This window comes from Pseudopodoces humilis, chromosome 14, assembly GCF_049639895.1.
Source record: "Pseudopodoces humilis isolate 2021_Gansu_Grassland_sample_001 chromosome 14, ASM4963989v1, whole genome shotgun sequence".
Classification (NCBI taxonomy): domain Eukaryota; kingdom Metazoa; phylum Chordata; class Aves; order Passeriformes; family Paridae; genus Pseudopodoces; species Pseudopodoces humilis.
In genome coordinates this window covers 10,878,144-10,894,538 of record NC_142213.1, presented here as the reverse complement: position 1 = coordinate 10,894,538, position 16,395 = coordinate 10,878,144, and the positions used below count along the sequence as shown (strand labels likewise).

At 36.6% G+C, this 16,395-nt stretch overlaps 1 protein-coding gene across 8 annotated transcripts in view; it reads left to right on the top strand.

Moving 5' to 3' along the window:
• CHD9 (chromodomain helicase DNA binding protein 9) overlaps positions 1–16,395 on the top strand; it is an 87,319-nt gene that overhangs the window by 44,265 nt on the left and 26,659 nt on the right. For all 8 annotated transcript variants that reach the window (XM_088062384.1, XM_088062385.1, XM_014255465.2 and 5 more), the window contains 13 exons: positions 604–715; positions 3,885–4,034; positions 5,153–5,221; positions 5,310–5,365; positions 6,721–6,838; positions 7,358–7,444; positions 8,767–8,904; positions 11,075–11,196; positions 12,408–12,651; positions 13,730–13,906; positions 14,745–14,888; positions 14,978–15,233; positions 16,034–16,244. In XM_088062384.1, coding sequence (XP_087918510.1) covers positions 604–715; positions 3,885–4,034; positions 5,153–5,221; positions 5,310–5,365; positions 6,721–6,838; positions 7,358–7,444; positions 8,767–8,904; positions 11,075–11,196; positions 12,408–12,651; positions 13,730–13,906; positions 14,745–14,888; positions 14,978–15,233; positions 16,034–16,244 — 1,884 coding nt within the window. The remainder of the gene's footprint in view (positions 1–603; positions 716–3,884; positions 4,035–5,152; positions 5,222–5,309; positions 5,366–6,720; positions 6,839–7,357; positions 7,445–8,766; positions 8,905–11,074; positions 11,197–12,407; positions 12,652–13,729; positions 13,907–14,744; positions 14,889–14,977; positions 15,234–16,033; positions 16,245–16,395) is intronic.

Below are 16,395 nucleotides of genomic sequence, written 5' to 3'. Positions count from 1 at the left end.
TTTTAACAGTGGTGGTTCTGATAGGTTCTAAGATTACTTGCAGATGAAACTACCAGACTTTGCTTTTTTTTTTTTTTTTTTAAGGGCAAAGAAAGATTTGTTTCGTTCCCTTATTTTTACCATTAAATGACTTACTTAAGCATAAAATTCTGCATGTCAGACGGATTTGAGTGATTTTTAGGTTGTTCTCCACAGTTAATTTTTTTGAGTAAAAAGAAGAGAAGCTGTATTTTGCAATGGTAAAATTTTTATGATAAATCATTTAGTGTTGTCATCTGCAGATGGTATCTCTGCTAACTTTGTGTAGTTTATCATTGTCAGTTGATTTAAATGTTGAATTTTGTATTTCTGTCTGTCATGTAAAGATTTGAAATGTGTATGATAATCAGGAATTTGTGACAGCGTGGTAACTGTAGAGAAGCTCACTAACACTAGTGAACAATACTGTCTGCTGTAAGGTATTTGACACATTACTCATTTTTCAGACAGTGGTGCTATCTGAGTTTTATATTGAGAATATGGGAATTGCTAGTGATTTGATCCTGAAGTTAAACACTGTGGTATACAGCAATCACTCAGGGGCTGGGACTTTGTTTCTGACAGAAAGCTGATCATCACACTGGGCAAAAAGCAGAAAAGGAAAAACGAGTCTTCAGATGAATTGTCTGATGCTAAGCAGACTCCACAGCGGCCACTGAAAGATGAAGACTCACAGGTAAGTAGTTCGTATTCTTCCTGTATAAATTTCTGTGTGTTATGTCTGCAGATCTTTTTTTCCCCCCTCCAGAAATTTACACTTCCTTGAATGCAGTGACAGCTGCTCTCATACTTCTCTGCATCTCATAGGTAGAATTTTTCATCATCAGCCACTTTTCTCAGTTGAAAATCAGAAAATCCTACAGGGTAGAATCCCTTTTCCCTGATGGGACATCAGTGCCCTGCTTGTATTGATTTAATTTCAATACAGAAGCCCATAGATTTGAGACTGTAAGTACTTACACTGAGCTGTTAGACCTGAGCCTTACTTTGGCTGAGCGTGAGAATGCAGAGATTGCCTAACAGACAGGACATTTATCATTGAAGCTGGCTCTCTGAGAACTTTTAAAGGGGTTGTTTCAAGTTTTAATGTTGTTTTCTTCTGAGCTCTGCTTCTGTAGAAACGGAAAGAACAGATCTCTTGCAGTGCTGGATCTGAAGACAGCAATAATCACTATGCTGATAGGCTCTAGTTGCTTGTGGAATACTTCTGAAGGAAGTGCCAGATGAAAAATTGAAGCGGCCAGGTCACTCCCTTGAGGAATAGTTCTCTTGTAACTTACTTTCTGCAGTTTTTTCTTAGATTACTCTAGAATAATAGTGGTATAGGTAATTATCTCTAAAACTTGTGCACCAAGAAGCATGAACTGTTGATAAGAGATTATATTCTATTTATGTGTGTATTAGTAACAGAATTATAATTTCTTGCTTAGGGCAATCTCCAGTAAAGTAAGTTTATGTGCTGAAAATGCACAGCTTTTTATCCTGTGGCAATTTCATTTACAGAGGCAAAATCAGTATTCAAAATAAGGTGCTGTTGAGTAAAAATTAATTGCATTAGTTGATGATAGTTGTCAAAAAACAATTATGAGATACTGAATTGCCCTCTGGTGTTTCACAGATAATAATGCTGGAGGGGAAAAGGGATCAGAAGCCATTTCCCAGAATGACTTCTCATTAACTGAAGTGATAGCTGGTCTTAGGTAAAGGTTACGTGAAAGGATCTGTAACTTTTCAATCATGTTCTGTTATCAGATAGACATAAATTTATAGGCCAACAAATGTAATATAAAAGACTGAAGATCCATTCTTTCCTGGGCATATCATGAAGTCACCTGCTTGTGGTGTGAAGGGAAAAGAAGGTAGAGATAATCAGGGATGGTGTGAGAGAGAAATAACTTACTGCAGAATGTCACAGCATTTCCCTGCTCTCTTTGAAGGAACTGGAGAGAAGCAGGAAAGACATAAATTGCTTTACTTCATTTAATTCATTTTCTCTTTAGTTTTCAGACATGTTCATTATTTTATTTTCAAAAGGCTGTTTCTAATTTCTGTTGCAAATAGCTGTTTCGAAGCTCTGGGGGGCAGTTTTAGGCCTTTTTTCCCCCTAATTCATTTTGCATGCTTAGTTTCACATGAAATTTCTTCCTTCAACAGATGGATTTTTAATTTTATTTTTTAATTTAGTTTTTTTTTTTTTTAATGTGTGGTGCTACTTCATTTTATGTCTTAGAGCCATGTATTTATGGCCATAGTTCTCAGCTCGGGGAAATACAAAAGTTTTTTTCCAAACAGCTCAGATTATGTATTAATGTGTTGGAGAACATATGTTGATGTTTTGCTAATCACTTCATACTTTAAGAAAAGACATAGTGAGAAGAATTGAAAATGCCAGTTATATAATCATGCATTGCTCATGTTACCTGGTTGTTTTTGGTTTTTTTTTAAACCTACTTCTGTCAGCAAACTATTATTGATTTAAGTATGTGACATTAGTGTGTCTTTGCATTAGAAATTCCTTCTGGCAATAACAGCCAATGCCAAAGACACTTTATGGAAGACCAGCTAATCTGTGTAACTGTGGAAAGCTCATGAAAGAGTTTCATTTTTGCAGCTTCTCTGGAGGCATGGTCATACCCATTTTTTGACTTGTACTATACCTGTAGTATAGTCTGGACTTGTAATGGAGTTGTTAAAGTACAGCTACGTCTTGTACCAGATACCAGCCAGACCATGGGCTAAATTAACAGTCAGGGAGAAAAGTTCCTGTGCTGCAACCTCACTGTTACTTAATACTTGCTCTGAAGGAGCCAGTGTGACCGCAGGATTTTGGGTTTTGTCGTATTCACAGCTTGTTCTCCCAGCTGAGTACTTCAGTGTAATACAGCATTGCAACCTGCAATGGATTTTCCTGCACAAAAATACCCTTTTCTGTGTAGCTCAATATAATAAATTTATTTAATAGAGACTGTTTTGTTTTGCTTTTATTTTTGTGATGATCAGTTCTCTAAAGCAGATTATAGTGTTTTCAAATGTTAGCTGACTAGTTTGATACTGTTTTTATCCAGTGAATCCAATTTGCAAATTAATCTTGTGTTTAAATAGGCAGTGTCTCGTATATTGGTAACGAGGGGACGGAAGTGTTATGCAATATCCTAATAATCTTAAGTATTTGAAACTGTGAGTGAGAAGGAGTTATTTTCTTTGACTGAACATTATTTCTTCAGCTGGAATTTGTTGTCCTCAGATTCTTGCAGAAGCCAGAGTGAAAGGTTAGAGAGAGAAGCTGCAAAGCAAGTCAAATAATGCTGTTAAACAAACCTTGATTAAGGTGGAAGAGAAAATACAGACATTAGCAAAGCAACAGACTTTATCTGCTATCACATCAGACTTAATCATCAATCTGACCAATATGATCTAGTGAAAATCTTCATAATTTTTTGTATAGCGCCATTTAGTAGAGACACATCTACTTTCCCTCTGATTCTGGAGTTGGACAGTAACACTGCTGTTACACTGCATTAGGAAATTGCTATTAAAATACTGATGCTCGTAGATCTGCTATGTATCATATTTGCTTGCTCCTATACCCTGGAAAGAGTGTTTCGTGTTTGCTTTTGAACTCTAAAAATAAAAGTATCATATGCTTACATGAAAGGGAAAATAACAATTTAATTAATTAAACGTAAGTGGATAAGAGAGGTACATTTCATGTTCATTTGTTATCAAATGTTGTCCTTTGGTTTTAGGTACAGCCAAAGTATTGATTAGAGTGTCCCAGAACATGCAGCTCATGTTAGGGGAAATTTTGGGTAAAACCTCTATCTTTTCTTTCTCCTGCATGGCAGAAGAGAAGATCAAATCGGCAAGTTAAAAGGAAAAAATATGCTGAAGAAGGGGAAGGGAAACAATCAGAAGAGGAAGCAGCTAAAGTTTCTGTTAAAATCAAAAAGAATTCTGCCCCTTTACCTGCTGAACAGCCTTTACAATTATTTGTGGTACGTAAAAATTGGCTTGGTCTGTAGGAACTTTCTATTTGTCTGAAGCAGTTCAGTGAATAAAGCTCCTAACTTGGAATACATTATTATTTCTAAGCCACAGTTTAGTGTGATGTTTTGCTGAGATCTTAAAAACTGGAAGAAATTACTTGTTACTGTTTTTTTGTGTTACAAACATCTGCTGACTTAATTGAAGTAAAGAATAAGACTAAGGATGGGTATATCTCAAGTAATTTTTTATGTGTCATAGGCATATGAAAAAGCTCTATTCTAATGTTACTATGACTTACAAAAGCCTCAAATTATTTGGGGGATCTCTGCTTACTGAGGTATTGAAAAAGGACACTCCTCTCTCCACAAACCTTTTAGGCTTGACTGTTCAAACTTACTGTTGAGCCACTCAAGGTAAACAGCGTGGCAGGGAAGAAATAGAAAAGAGTGTTTATGAGACACTTGAAAGAATGCCAGCTGTTGGAAGGAAAGGAAGGAGAATGATGGTATAATTGGGAACAAATCAGACAAGAGGGAAAGTGACTGACTGTTTCAAGCAACTTGTACAGATCATCTCTGTGTCTGGAGCCACAGCCCCAGTTGTGGCAGAGCCATGAAATCCCATCTGTGCCTCATCTAAGCCCTGCTGGAATTCTCAGCCACGACCTCCCCTCTGATTCCACAGCATGTTTGTTACCTGTGTGCAGGGTAGATGGATCAGACTGAATTTGTCACATGCTGGGTTTCTTTCCTCTTTTTCCACCTGTCTGTCAGAGCTCTTCTTCAGTTGTGTATAACTAAATTCTGTGTATGTCCAGCGCATCAGTTGAACTCAGCAGGGGATTCAGAGTATCTGGCAAGCATCAGAATCCCCAGTGCTTGCACTAAGTGTGTTTGGCAGGTGAGCACTGCAGCTGATGCTGCTTGGAAGTGCCAGACTTGCTGTACTTTTGCGCGTAAACCTTTCTGGTACAGACACGGATTCTAAATTTTACTCCCAGCCTGTTAGGGAATGCTGCTGGTGGAGGTTTACCTTTATTGCTTATCTTCTGACAAACCACGTGGTTGAAGGTTTTAAGCCTGAGAGAGGGCAGTTTTATAATATCATTGTTTTCCTGTGTTTATAGGAAAATCCAAGTGAAGAAGATGCAGCAATTGTAGACAAAATCTTATCCTCCAGGGTAATAAAGAAAGAAGTAAGTGTTTGTCATTGGATAAAATAATTTATTTGAAAAAGGGGTTTGCATCTATCATTTTACATTTCCCCTGAACTTCATTTTCCAGGTATCTGCTGGGATGACAGTAGACACAGAAGAGTTTTTTGTAAAATACAAGAACTAGTAAGTATTAAAAAGTTGTTTCATTTGATGTTTTGACTAAACTGTTTAGTATCATATTTATATACTCAAGTTCTGTATTGTTTGAAGGTTATTTTTGTCATTTGTTCACATTTTTCTTTACCAGTTTAATCTTTAAATTTCTAAGAATCTGTAATATGGCAGTAATAATTTTAAAACTATGAGTATTGTGAAACCAGCACTGTCCAATAAGCTGGCATCCTTTATTTGCTAAAGAACAGAATTTTTTTGAGAAGGTATTTATTAAATTAGAAGATATATTTATTAAATTCAGCAGGGACTACCTGCCTGAGGTAAATTTTAATTTCATGAATTTAAATCATAAGTGTTTTGTGAACCTAGATTAGATTTACAGTGTCATGAGTTTAGGAGATGCTGATGTAGTAGTTGGATTTATTGTTTCAAAAAGAAAGAAAAAAACTTGTGGTAGAAATGATTTTACATCAAGAGCATGAAATTAAAAAAAATTTAAGAAAAAGAACTTTTCCCATATTTTATTTTAAATTTCATAACTATTTCCCTTTCACTAATCAATTCTTGATGCTGGAAATCCAAGCTTATTTTAAATTTCACGTATGTGAATAATTTAATCAGATTTTTGCTAAAATAAATGTTGGGGGTTTTTTGAGACTCTGATTCCACATGTTATTGGAGACCATTTACCTTGTGTTTTTCTGAAAGGGTAAAATCTGTCTTTTCATCTGAGAATGAGTAATCCCCAGCTGTACTTTCTTTCTAGCATATCTTTCGAAAGCTTAAAAAATGATGAAAATATACTGGAAAGGGGTGTGAGGAAGAAGAAATATGTGTACTTCTGTAATGTACTTTCAGAAAGGCTCTCCTGGGGGGCAGGTACTGGGGCAGCTGGTTCCTCCTCTGACTCAGAGCTTCTCTCCCAGCCCAGTCCAGGGCAGGTTCCTCTCTGCCATGGGCTCTACTGCTCCTCCTGAGCTTTCCATGGGCTGAGCTTTGTGATCCAGCGGTGCCTGTGGAGAGATGGTCACAGGAGGTACATGGGAAAATCAGATCTAGTATATGAAGTAATTTATATCTCCAGGTACTTTCTGATAGAGGTGTCAGATTTTAAACTTGACTTGTTTAAGCTCACTTGAAATAAGCTTGTTTCTCTTAGGACACATGAAAATAATTTGGGAATCTATAGAGTTCTACAGATTCCAGCTCAAAAACGCTGCATTAACTGGGTGCTGCATGATGATTATTTGGAGGGAGAAATCTTTGATCTTTATGGTGGATTCTGTTATTTTAACTGTATATTAAAAATAGATAGTAAGCCTTTGCTTTCACCGATGTGTTAATGTCAATCTCTGTGATTTTAGCTCATATCTCCACTGTGAGTGGGCCACAGAACAACAGCTTTTAAAGGATAAAAGAATCCAGCAGAAAATAAAGCGATTCAAAGTAAGGAAAGCACAAAGAGCTCACTTTTTTGCAGATGTGAGTATGAAATAAAAATTAAATAAGCCTTTTTTTTCCTTGTAGAATTGTGATTAGTAGTTTGCTTTTATATAAAGGAGCTGATTGTTAGGAACTAAAAATGAGCCATTGGTGTTGGTAGCAGCAGGGGGTGGCTTATTTAATGTAATTTAAAGAGCAAGTCTTCTGGAGTCACTGAATTAAACTGACTTACATGGTCTAAAAGTGGAATTGGTTGAGTAACTACTTAGAAGTGGTAAGGAGGGAAGGATTATGTCAGTATGGCTAGTTTCTTCAGGACTTCCACAAGACAGCACTTCATCCCAGAATGAGTGGATCTAGTGTCTAATCCCTCTGGAGTGAGTGTTGCCCAAGAGAACCAAAGGGGTGTGTGCAGAGGGCTAGTGTGGAATTTAAGGTTTGTGCAAAAACCTCAATAACTTCCAACTACCAAATTAATTTTGTCTATGACAAGACCAAGTCTTAGCAAATACCAACTGTTTTTGCTTCTCTACTGATTTTATTAATCTTTCACTGCAGATGGAAGAGGAACCTTTTAATCCTGACTATGTTGAGGTGGATCGGGTATTAGAAGTGTCTCTTTGTGAGGATAAAGACACTGGTGAGGTAAATATGTCTTAAAGCAAGTCAGGAAGATACAGCTACAAATTGTGTTTGACAATTGTAATTTTATCAGATCTCAGAGAAACGCTTTAATGATTTTAAAGCTTCAATAATATTTTTAATGAGACATGAAATTCTTGTCCTTTCCTGTGCTAGCTCTGGATTTGAAAGAGAAATCATAATTTAATATCTTATATTTTTATTAGTATTACTAGGTCATAGTAGGCAAAGCTTAGGTGTTGACTGACATAAATGTGAGGTTCAATAATTGTCTTGTGAGTTCCATCAAAAGGCTGATCCCATATACTGTCCTTTCTCTCTGATAGTGGCATGGGGTCACTGGTAATAAAAGCTTTAGGCAACCAGTGATTTGAAGTGCTTTGATAGCCACCAGTGAACCTTTCCCTCTGTATTTATCAAAATCCTTGTTTTTAATTTAAAGTACCTCTTCTGGAAAACTATTACAGAACAAAAACATTCTGAGATTAAAAAAAAAGAAAACAAGAAAGCAAGTCAAGCAATTAAATTGCCAAAATTCAGAAAGAGTCTGAGACAAGTGGAGATCAAAGACTGAGAATACAGTTGTTGATTAAGGCTGTTGGAATATCTATAATGCTTATTCTGTTTGTGTGGATAGCAAAATGAGCAGACTTTTACCCAGTGATTTCTGCATTAATCTTGCTAAAGCAGGGTTGAGACAGAATGACTTTTCATTGTATGCAGCAGATTTGTCATTAAACTTTTAGAAAAAAATGTGTTGTCATAAGACTTTCCCCTCAGCTTCTGGAATGATGGCTCTTTATTTGGTTTTAAAATATTTATGTACTGAATCTAAATAAGATAATCTGCTTTGGTTTAATTTTTTTCTGTGTGTTGTTCATCAAACCTGTAAAGCTTTATCAAAGTTCTGTTGGTAAGACCTCTGGTTTAGGAGCTCTGAAGCTCTGGTTTAGACCTAGGTAGCCTGATTTGGGCAGTGGAGGAAATGTCCTGGGTAGCACTTCTGCAGTTAGTTCTGCTGCCCTGCCCCATTTCCACAAATATCAGAAATACTCTAATTTATCTTTCCTGAGACTAAAACAAGATTTGCTTGTGGGTAACTGGGACTGAAAAGCACTCCACAGGTCTACAGAAAGTGGCAGGGTATGGGGAGCCAAGGGATAAGTAGGTAAATAACAGGAATCTCTTAGGAACATTTAAAAAATTGTCAGAAATGTGCTTTTGATTCCAGCTCTCGTGTAAGCAAGCTACTCTAATAGTAAGGCATATTAACAAGTCTGTATACTAAATTAAAAACTGATAACATTCAGAATTTTCTTCTGCAGCCTGTTATTTACTATTTAGTAAAATGGTGTTCGTTGCCATATGAAGACAGTACGTGGGAGCTGAAAGAAGATGTAGATCAAGCAAAAATAGAAGAATTTGAACAATTGCAAGCTTCCAGGCCTGACTCAAGGAGATTGGTAAAATTATATCTAATTTACTTGTCTGTCTTGGTAACTCTGACTTGGTTTTCCCAACTTCAAACTCCTGTATTAAAACATAAGGCTTATTGACATTCTGTGTAAAGCATCTGTGTGCCTTGAAACCTAGTAATAATAAAATACTCAGGTAGGCATAGATAAATATTCTTATCTTAGTTGTTACTCGAAAAAACTAAGCTTTTTATTTAGGAAAAAAATGAAAGTACTGTGACTCTGAGTTTCCAGCTGAGCAATGAGCCACACATTGAAACTGGCTATCACAGAACTGAGCACCTTTAAAATGAGCAGAATCCAGGATGACATATTCTGTATAAGCACCAGTTTTTAGAGAATAGAGTTAAATTTTGTGCTTCAACACTGAAGGGAATTGGCAAATGAGATCTGTCAAACAGGTTCTGTAATTTTTTTCTGCTTTTATTTTTCTTCTTGTCATTAAAGAGCTAGCTGAAAGGAAGAAAAATATGTGTAATAAGGAAATGTGTTTTATCTTGAAATTATCAATCTTCTGTCTCCTAGAGCAGGAGGAAGCAAAATAGTTCTATTTCAAGTCCTGTATGTCATTGTCAGAGTAGGACATGTGTCCTGCGTGGTGTAGTACAACACTTGTTCTAACTTCTTTTACATAACTAAATATGCACAGTGTTTTAATTTGGAGGCTTTGGAATTTATTTTAATGGTTTTTCCATCTACGGATAATGACAGTAGTCACGATTAACATCTTCGTATTATATTTGAGTTCATTTTTGTAGTATTTATTTAAAATCCTGACATTTTGGCATGTGGGAAGAAGAGCTTTTATACCTCTGTTACCATATTTGGCTGTGAGAGAAAAAGATGATTAAAGCGCAACTGTACAACTGACAGTCATCTCAGCATCAGCAACAAGTATTTTTGCTTCAGGCTCCAGCAGCTACAAGAAATTATTTGCTGACTGCAGCCCTGCAAGCAGGAGCGTGGCTGCTCTGAGAGTGGGGGAGTGGACAGATGGCAGCTGGTGGGAGAGGGGAGGAAGCCACAGCTGCTGGGGAGGGACAGCTCCTGCTGCGCGCAGACCTGGGCTCAGGTGATGCTGACGCTGGCAGCGCAGAGAGAGAAAATCTACATGGAAAATTCAGAGCTGCCGCATATAGCCAGATGAGTCTCAAGTGAATGCAAGCTTTTATAAATGCTGAGAAATGGGGGGGGGGGGGGGGAAGTACAGCTGGTGAGAAAAGCTCCTACTAAAATTACTTCACTTGAATGTGTGAGTTTGTTCACATTGGGATGCAGGAGCTATCAGAAGAGTTTTCTGATGGAATCCTACCTAGTATCAGTCAAAAACTGCATGATTTCATCTCTAAGTTGCCTGATAAGCTAGAGGCCAGGCTGTTCCAGGCTTGGGAACTCGTGTGTTTGTGTGTCTGTATACATAAATATTTTATTTGTAGCGTCTCAGCTTGCAAGGCCCCTGAAGGTGATGCACCTTGATACTCTGTTTTGTCATGGCCTTTGTATCATGACCCTGCCGATGGCTGATGCTGTTTTGATCTGATCCCTTGGGGAAATCTGTTCAGGACACTGAACCTCTCCAAAGTTTACTTTCTTCTACTTGTCCTGGCTTCCTGCATTGGCAGTGGGACAGAGTGATCAGCAGTACAGGGCAGGTGCAGGAGGGAGAGGGCAAGATCAAAGTAATTGTGTAGGTGCCCAGACTGCTTCAGTATCAGCGGCCAGATCTCCTCAAGACTTCAGGGGTGTTGTTAACCCCAATATTCAGTTGGCTCTCTTGTAGGTCATCTGCCTGATCTTAGAGCTGCCAAAGTGAAACTTTGTGTAGACTTGAAATTTCATACATAAATGAATCTGTGTGCCATATTATTCCTGCCAAAGTATTTGTATTCTATTTTTTAGAAACCAGTTGCTTAATTTAATTATCATATGGACTTAAATTAATTTTTTAAAATAGCAATTCATAGAGAAAAATAAAGACAAATTTTGGATTTCTGCAGACTGTTAATTAGTAAGTGATGTTAACAGTGACACTTCACTTCTAAGGTTGAATAATAACATTCTAAATCTAAAGCGATACACTCGCAAAATAGTGGGGTTAGATATTTTGGAAAAACAAAGCATGTATCAATCTGTACATATATTAATCTTTCCCTTAAAGGACCGACCACCTCCAAACTCCTGGAAGAAGATAGAACAGTCCAGGGAATATAAAAATGGCAATCAGCTCAGGGAATATCAACTGGAAGGACTTAACTGGCTCCTATTCAACTGGTACAATAGGTATATGCATGGAATATTTTTTAATGTTGATTTTAAACACTATGGAGTGAATCCACTTTTATTGGGGGATGAATACTGTTATAACTAAATTTATTGCAGCTTCTCTGCTTATAGCTAAAAGGATGTAACTGGAACAAATTTCTCTCCCTTTGGGTGTGCAAGGATTTTTATCAAGAAAAATTAACAAGATATTAAAAATAATGCAACTAACATAACTGAAAATAAGTCTTCAATGGCTATGAGGCAATTAAAGCAAAAACCACCAAAGTGCAAGCTTTCACAGTTTTTGAAACTGGTAAACACTTTCATCTTCCAAAGTGATTGCTAGAAATAGTATAATAAAGTTACCTCTCTTCAAATGTAAGGCTAGTGAATAATAGCATTATCTGTATTTTAAGCATTAATGCTATGCGTTATGAACAGAAATATACTCACTTGGAAGATCTTTTCCAGAATGACCTATTTTCTCTGTTTATAAATTGATTTTCTGTTAATGAATCTTCCTGCTTACTGTATTTCCAGAGTACCAGTTGCATGCCCCTTGTAGAGATGATGGCAGCAGGTGTAGCATTTTGCCATGCATGTTATTGATTTGCAGAAGGAAAACTGATTTTAATTCTCATTCAAGCAATGCAGAGCTGTGTGCCATTTGCAAACAGAGTGAAGGGCTGCAGTGTATGGCAGAGGGTGAACATGGAGTGGTGCTTCATGCAGTAATTTAGTTATAGGCATCTGTCTAGTTCTAGAATCAAAAAGGGAAATTTGTTAATGATGCTCTAGTGCACTCTTTTCATGTGAGTGTAGCTGGGATACTTCCCGTGTGTGATTTCCAGGGAATCTTTATTAATTTCTAGCAGCTTTGTCAAGGTGAATGTGCATGTAGGAAACCTACTTAATTTAAATTCATTTAATTAGGGCAAAGGTAGTCCCAAAAGAACACTTCTGGAATATTTTTGTAGAACTTCATGGAACATTGCTTTCTCAGGTTTTGACAGGGCTAAACCTAATGTAAAGTTTTACACAAAGGTTTTGTGCACATTCTTTCACCTTAACCAGGGAATGCTTTCAAGGATCTTTTTGCAGTGCCTCAGTTTTGACTGTTGTTGTAAACTGGTATATTTGAGCTCTGTTTCTGTAAATCGTTCATTTTAGTAATGGCTTTAGGGTCTGTACTTTCTTTGATGATAGTAACAAATATTTTTTGCTTTCAGGCGAAATTGTATTTTAGCAGATGAAATGGGCCTTGGCAAAACCATTCAGTCCATTACATTCCTGTATGAAATCCTCCTGACTGGTATAAGAGGCCCTTTCCTGATCATAGCTCCGCTTTCCACTATAACAAACTGGGAGAGGGAATTCCGCACGTGGACTGACCTGAATGTTGTGGTGTACCATGGAAGTATGATCAGCAGGCAAATGATTCAGCAGTATGAGATGTACTTCAGGGACTCCCAGGTATTGTAACATCACTTGTGTGCAATAACTCACCCACAACATGGCTCAGGTGGCAGCAATGACAAGGGTACTTGACATTATCTGTGTGTTTATCTGGGCAAAAGTCGCTTCACGTTCCAGGATGTTATATATGAGCATCTTCAACAAATGCTTACTGGGTAAATTTAGTGGCAGTGTTTGCAGCAAGATGTGTGTGTTGTTTCACTGTGCTGAGTAATTTTGCAATTGAATAGCAGTGACGCTGGTACTCTTGTGGAGATTAAAGTGAACACAGATGGTTGCAGTTGGGTCCTGAATTTGAAGAGCAGGGAGAAAAAAAATAATACTGATTAAGCTCTGCTACCTCTATGTAGCTGATTTCCTTTTGCTGTTAACTGTGTACATGCTGAACTTGCTTGTCTGAAATACACACCATTAAATGACCTGAGAAAAACTTGAAACCTGAGTATTTTAAAAGGTTTTTTCCCTTTTTTATATATTTTGCATAAATAATTTTTTTATTGCCATGGTATTTCTTCAAAATTTATAAAGCTGGCAACTTTTTATTAATTAGTGCTACATATGAAAATGACATCATGTTTGCCTAGTGAGTTATTCTGTACTCTCTTGCTGTAGGCCTTACATGTTCTCTTTGTCAGACCAATGGAGTAAACTGGATTAAAAGTTTTCATTTATTATCAGCTGATGCTGTAATTACTTAACTGTATGACTGCTAAATGTATTAACATCATATTTTGATTGATCGGCTGTAGAATTTTTCCTGTCACCCTTCAGATTTTCTCAGTGTTAAAGAAATGAGGTTTTATCTACATGCACCTTTTGAAACAGTTCTATTAGATGTCTGTATTTTAAAAGGGATTCAATTTTTTCTCTTGCTTAGATAATACTGGATTTGGGTCCATGAATAATTACTCATTAGTATTAGTTAGAGAGTTACAAAGATTATTAAATGTGATGACAAAGCAATTTAGGATGTAAAATCCAGTGTCTGGCTCCTGGCAAAATTTCAACAACAAAATGTGTAAATTGAGTAGATGGGAGGGAATGTAACAAACTGTGTGTGTTGATAAATTTCTAGGGCCGTATTGTTCGAGGTACCTACAGGTTCCAGGCCATTATCACAACTTTTGAAATGATTCTTGGTGGGTGTCCAGAATTAAATGCAATTGAGTGGCGGTGTGTTATTATTGATGAAGCTCACAGACTGAAGAACAAAAACTGCAAACTTTTGGAAGGACTAAAATTAATGAACCTTGTGAGTAGCTATAGTTGACTTTTTGGGATTGATTTTAGTTCAGTATGGTATGATAAGAAATTAAAAATATGCTTTACATGGCAAAAAAGACCTCTAAAGCAGTGTTTCTTGAGAGATAACTATTCCTGATACTCTTCAAACATATGTGGTTTTGATAGCTTATGATAGTATATTTGTGATTAAACAAAATGTGGCAAGTTCTCACTGTAAGCACAATCTATTTCTGATGATACTGTTGTATAGTTTTTGTTTTGATTAGGATGCAAGTGTCATTTAAAATTTGCTTCAGTTTTTGTTAAATTGTGCAATGTGTTAAAATTTAGAAAGTATTTTAAGCAAGTTATTTAACAATAAAAGCACGCAAGTAGTAGAATTTTAAACAGACTGTCTAGTCCAGTAGTTAAGATTTTATTTTGTACAGCTCAAGAGTTTTAAAAGCAGATACTACCATGTATCAGATGCACCATGACTAGTTTTGCATTTTTTTTATTGCTTCATTATTACTTTTCTGTGTGTTCTCAGAAGTCCTCTGAGTTGCTTTCTGATACATGCTCAGTGTATATTCTTTGCATTATGGAGAGGGAGGATTATAAATCTGTGAATATTACAGGAAAAGTTGAAGTGTTCACTCATTCCTTCATTACAGATGTGAGAAAAGGAAAGCTACTAGAAAACACTTACTGGTGTTTTTTTAATAAATCTGCTTATCTGTATTACCTGTGTACTTAGTGACACAGAAAACTGGTGTTTTCAGGTTTTGATGCTCAGACTTTACACAGACATTTTTGCAAATGTGTGCAGATAAGGTTATGTAAGGGTTTTTTTTTGCCTTTTCTAGGAGCATAAAGTGCTGTTAACAGGTACCCCACTGCAGAACACAGTAGAAGAATTATTTAGCCTCCTTCATTTTCTGGAACCATTGCGTTTTCCTGCTGAATCTACATTCATGCAGGAGTTTGGAGACCTTAAAACAGAGGAACAGGTAAGAGTTCATCTGAGCTTTAGAGTTTAGAAGGGAGTGCCTTTTCATTGGGCTTTTCATGTTCCAACAACCAGTTGTGCTTCCTTTAGGTTCAGAAACTACAAGCTATCCTGAAACCCATGATGCTCAGGAGATTAAAAGAAGATGTAGAAAAAAAGCTGGCTCCTAAGGAGGAAACCATAATTGAAGTAGAACTAACTAATATTCAGAAGAAATATTACCGAGCGATTTTGGAGAAGAATTTTGCTTTCTTATCCAAAGGAGCAGGGCAGGCAAATGTACCCAATCTGGTTAACACTATGATGGAACTCAGAAAGTGTTGCAATCACCCTTATCTCATCAAAGGTAAATACAAGATAAGGACTGAATTTTGTTTTGACTTATTTTTTTACTCATATTGAAAATATGTAAGAATTTTGTAACAATTCTTCGATGTTTTCTTCAGATTTTCCAAGGATTGGATTAGATGGAAACATTTTTTTGATAGATACAAGACAAAGTTGTGAGACATTTGCATATTTTAGGCCTGAAGGTTGAACTTGTTCTGTAGGATTTCACAGAACATTTAGAAGCAATTATCTCATGGAAATGGTACAGCTCTTTAAAAGCAGTATGAACAAAAACTTTTAGGTTTAAGTTTTAAAATGAATGTTTCCTTCGAGTGATATGATCTCTGTCAGTCTTCATTGTTTTTCTCACTTACTAAAACAAGTGTTTTTCCTGACTTGAAAGAAAATACACTTTATGCTCCAAAAGTTTTGGCCGTGGTTTACGAAGTAGTATGCAAACCACTGTTTTTTTGCAATGACCCATTTAAAATATCACAAAGACAAAAGAACTTTTTTTTAGTAGGTTTTTTGCATACAATACTTGAGAATATGTATTTCAGGTTTTGAAATTTGGAGGGGGGGATTCACCTCATTCAGGGTGTTTTTTCTATGGTGTTCTGCTTAAAATCTTAAGACGTATTTTCAAAGCTAATAAAAGTAGATGTTCTTCCTTAGACTTCAGATCCATGCAGAACTCTCTTCTGTCTCCATCAGTGCGTAAAGGGGGATATTTAGAGTACAGCACTGATTTTGGTAACTTAGATTTGAATGTATGTGTAGATACATCCTTAGATATGGATTTGTGTTGTTTGATAGGTGCTGAAGAGAAGATCCTTGGAGAGTTTAAAGAAACGTATAGTCCAAGTGCTCCTGACTTCCACCTGCAAGCAATGATACAGTCTGCTGGTAAATTGGTTCTTATTGACAAGCTTCTTCCAAAAATGAAAGCAGGAGGCCACAAGGTCCTTATCTTTTCTCAAATGGTGCGCTGCCTTGATATTTTGGAGGATTACCTTATACATAAAAGGTAAGATTCATGTTCTATATCCTATAATATATCGTTCTGTGTGAATGGTAGTGCAGGATTAATTACAGCAGCCCACCACAGCTGGGAGTTCTGTTTTCTTTGTTTGCTAATCAGTGTGTAACTTTGTCTTCTGTGATCATTTGTTCACAAC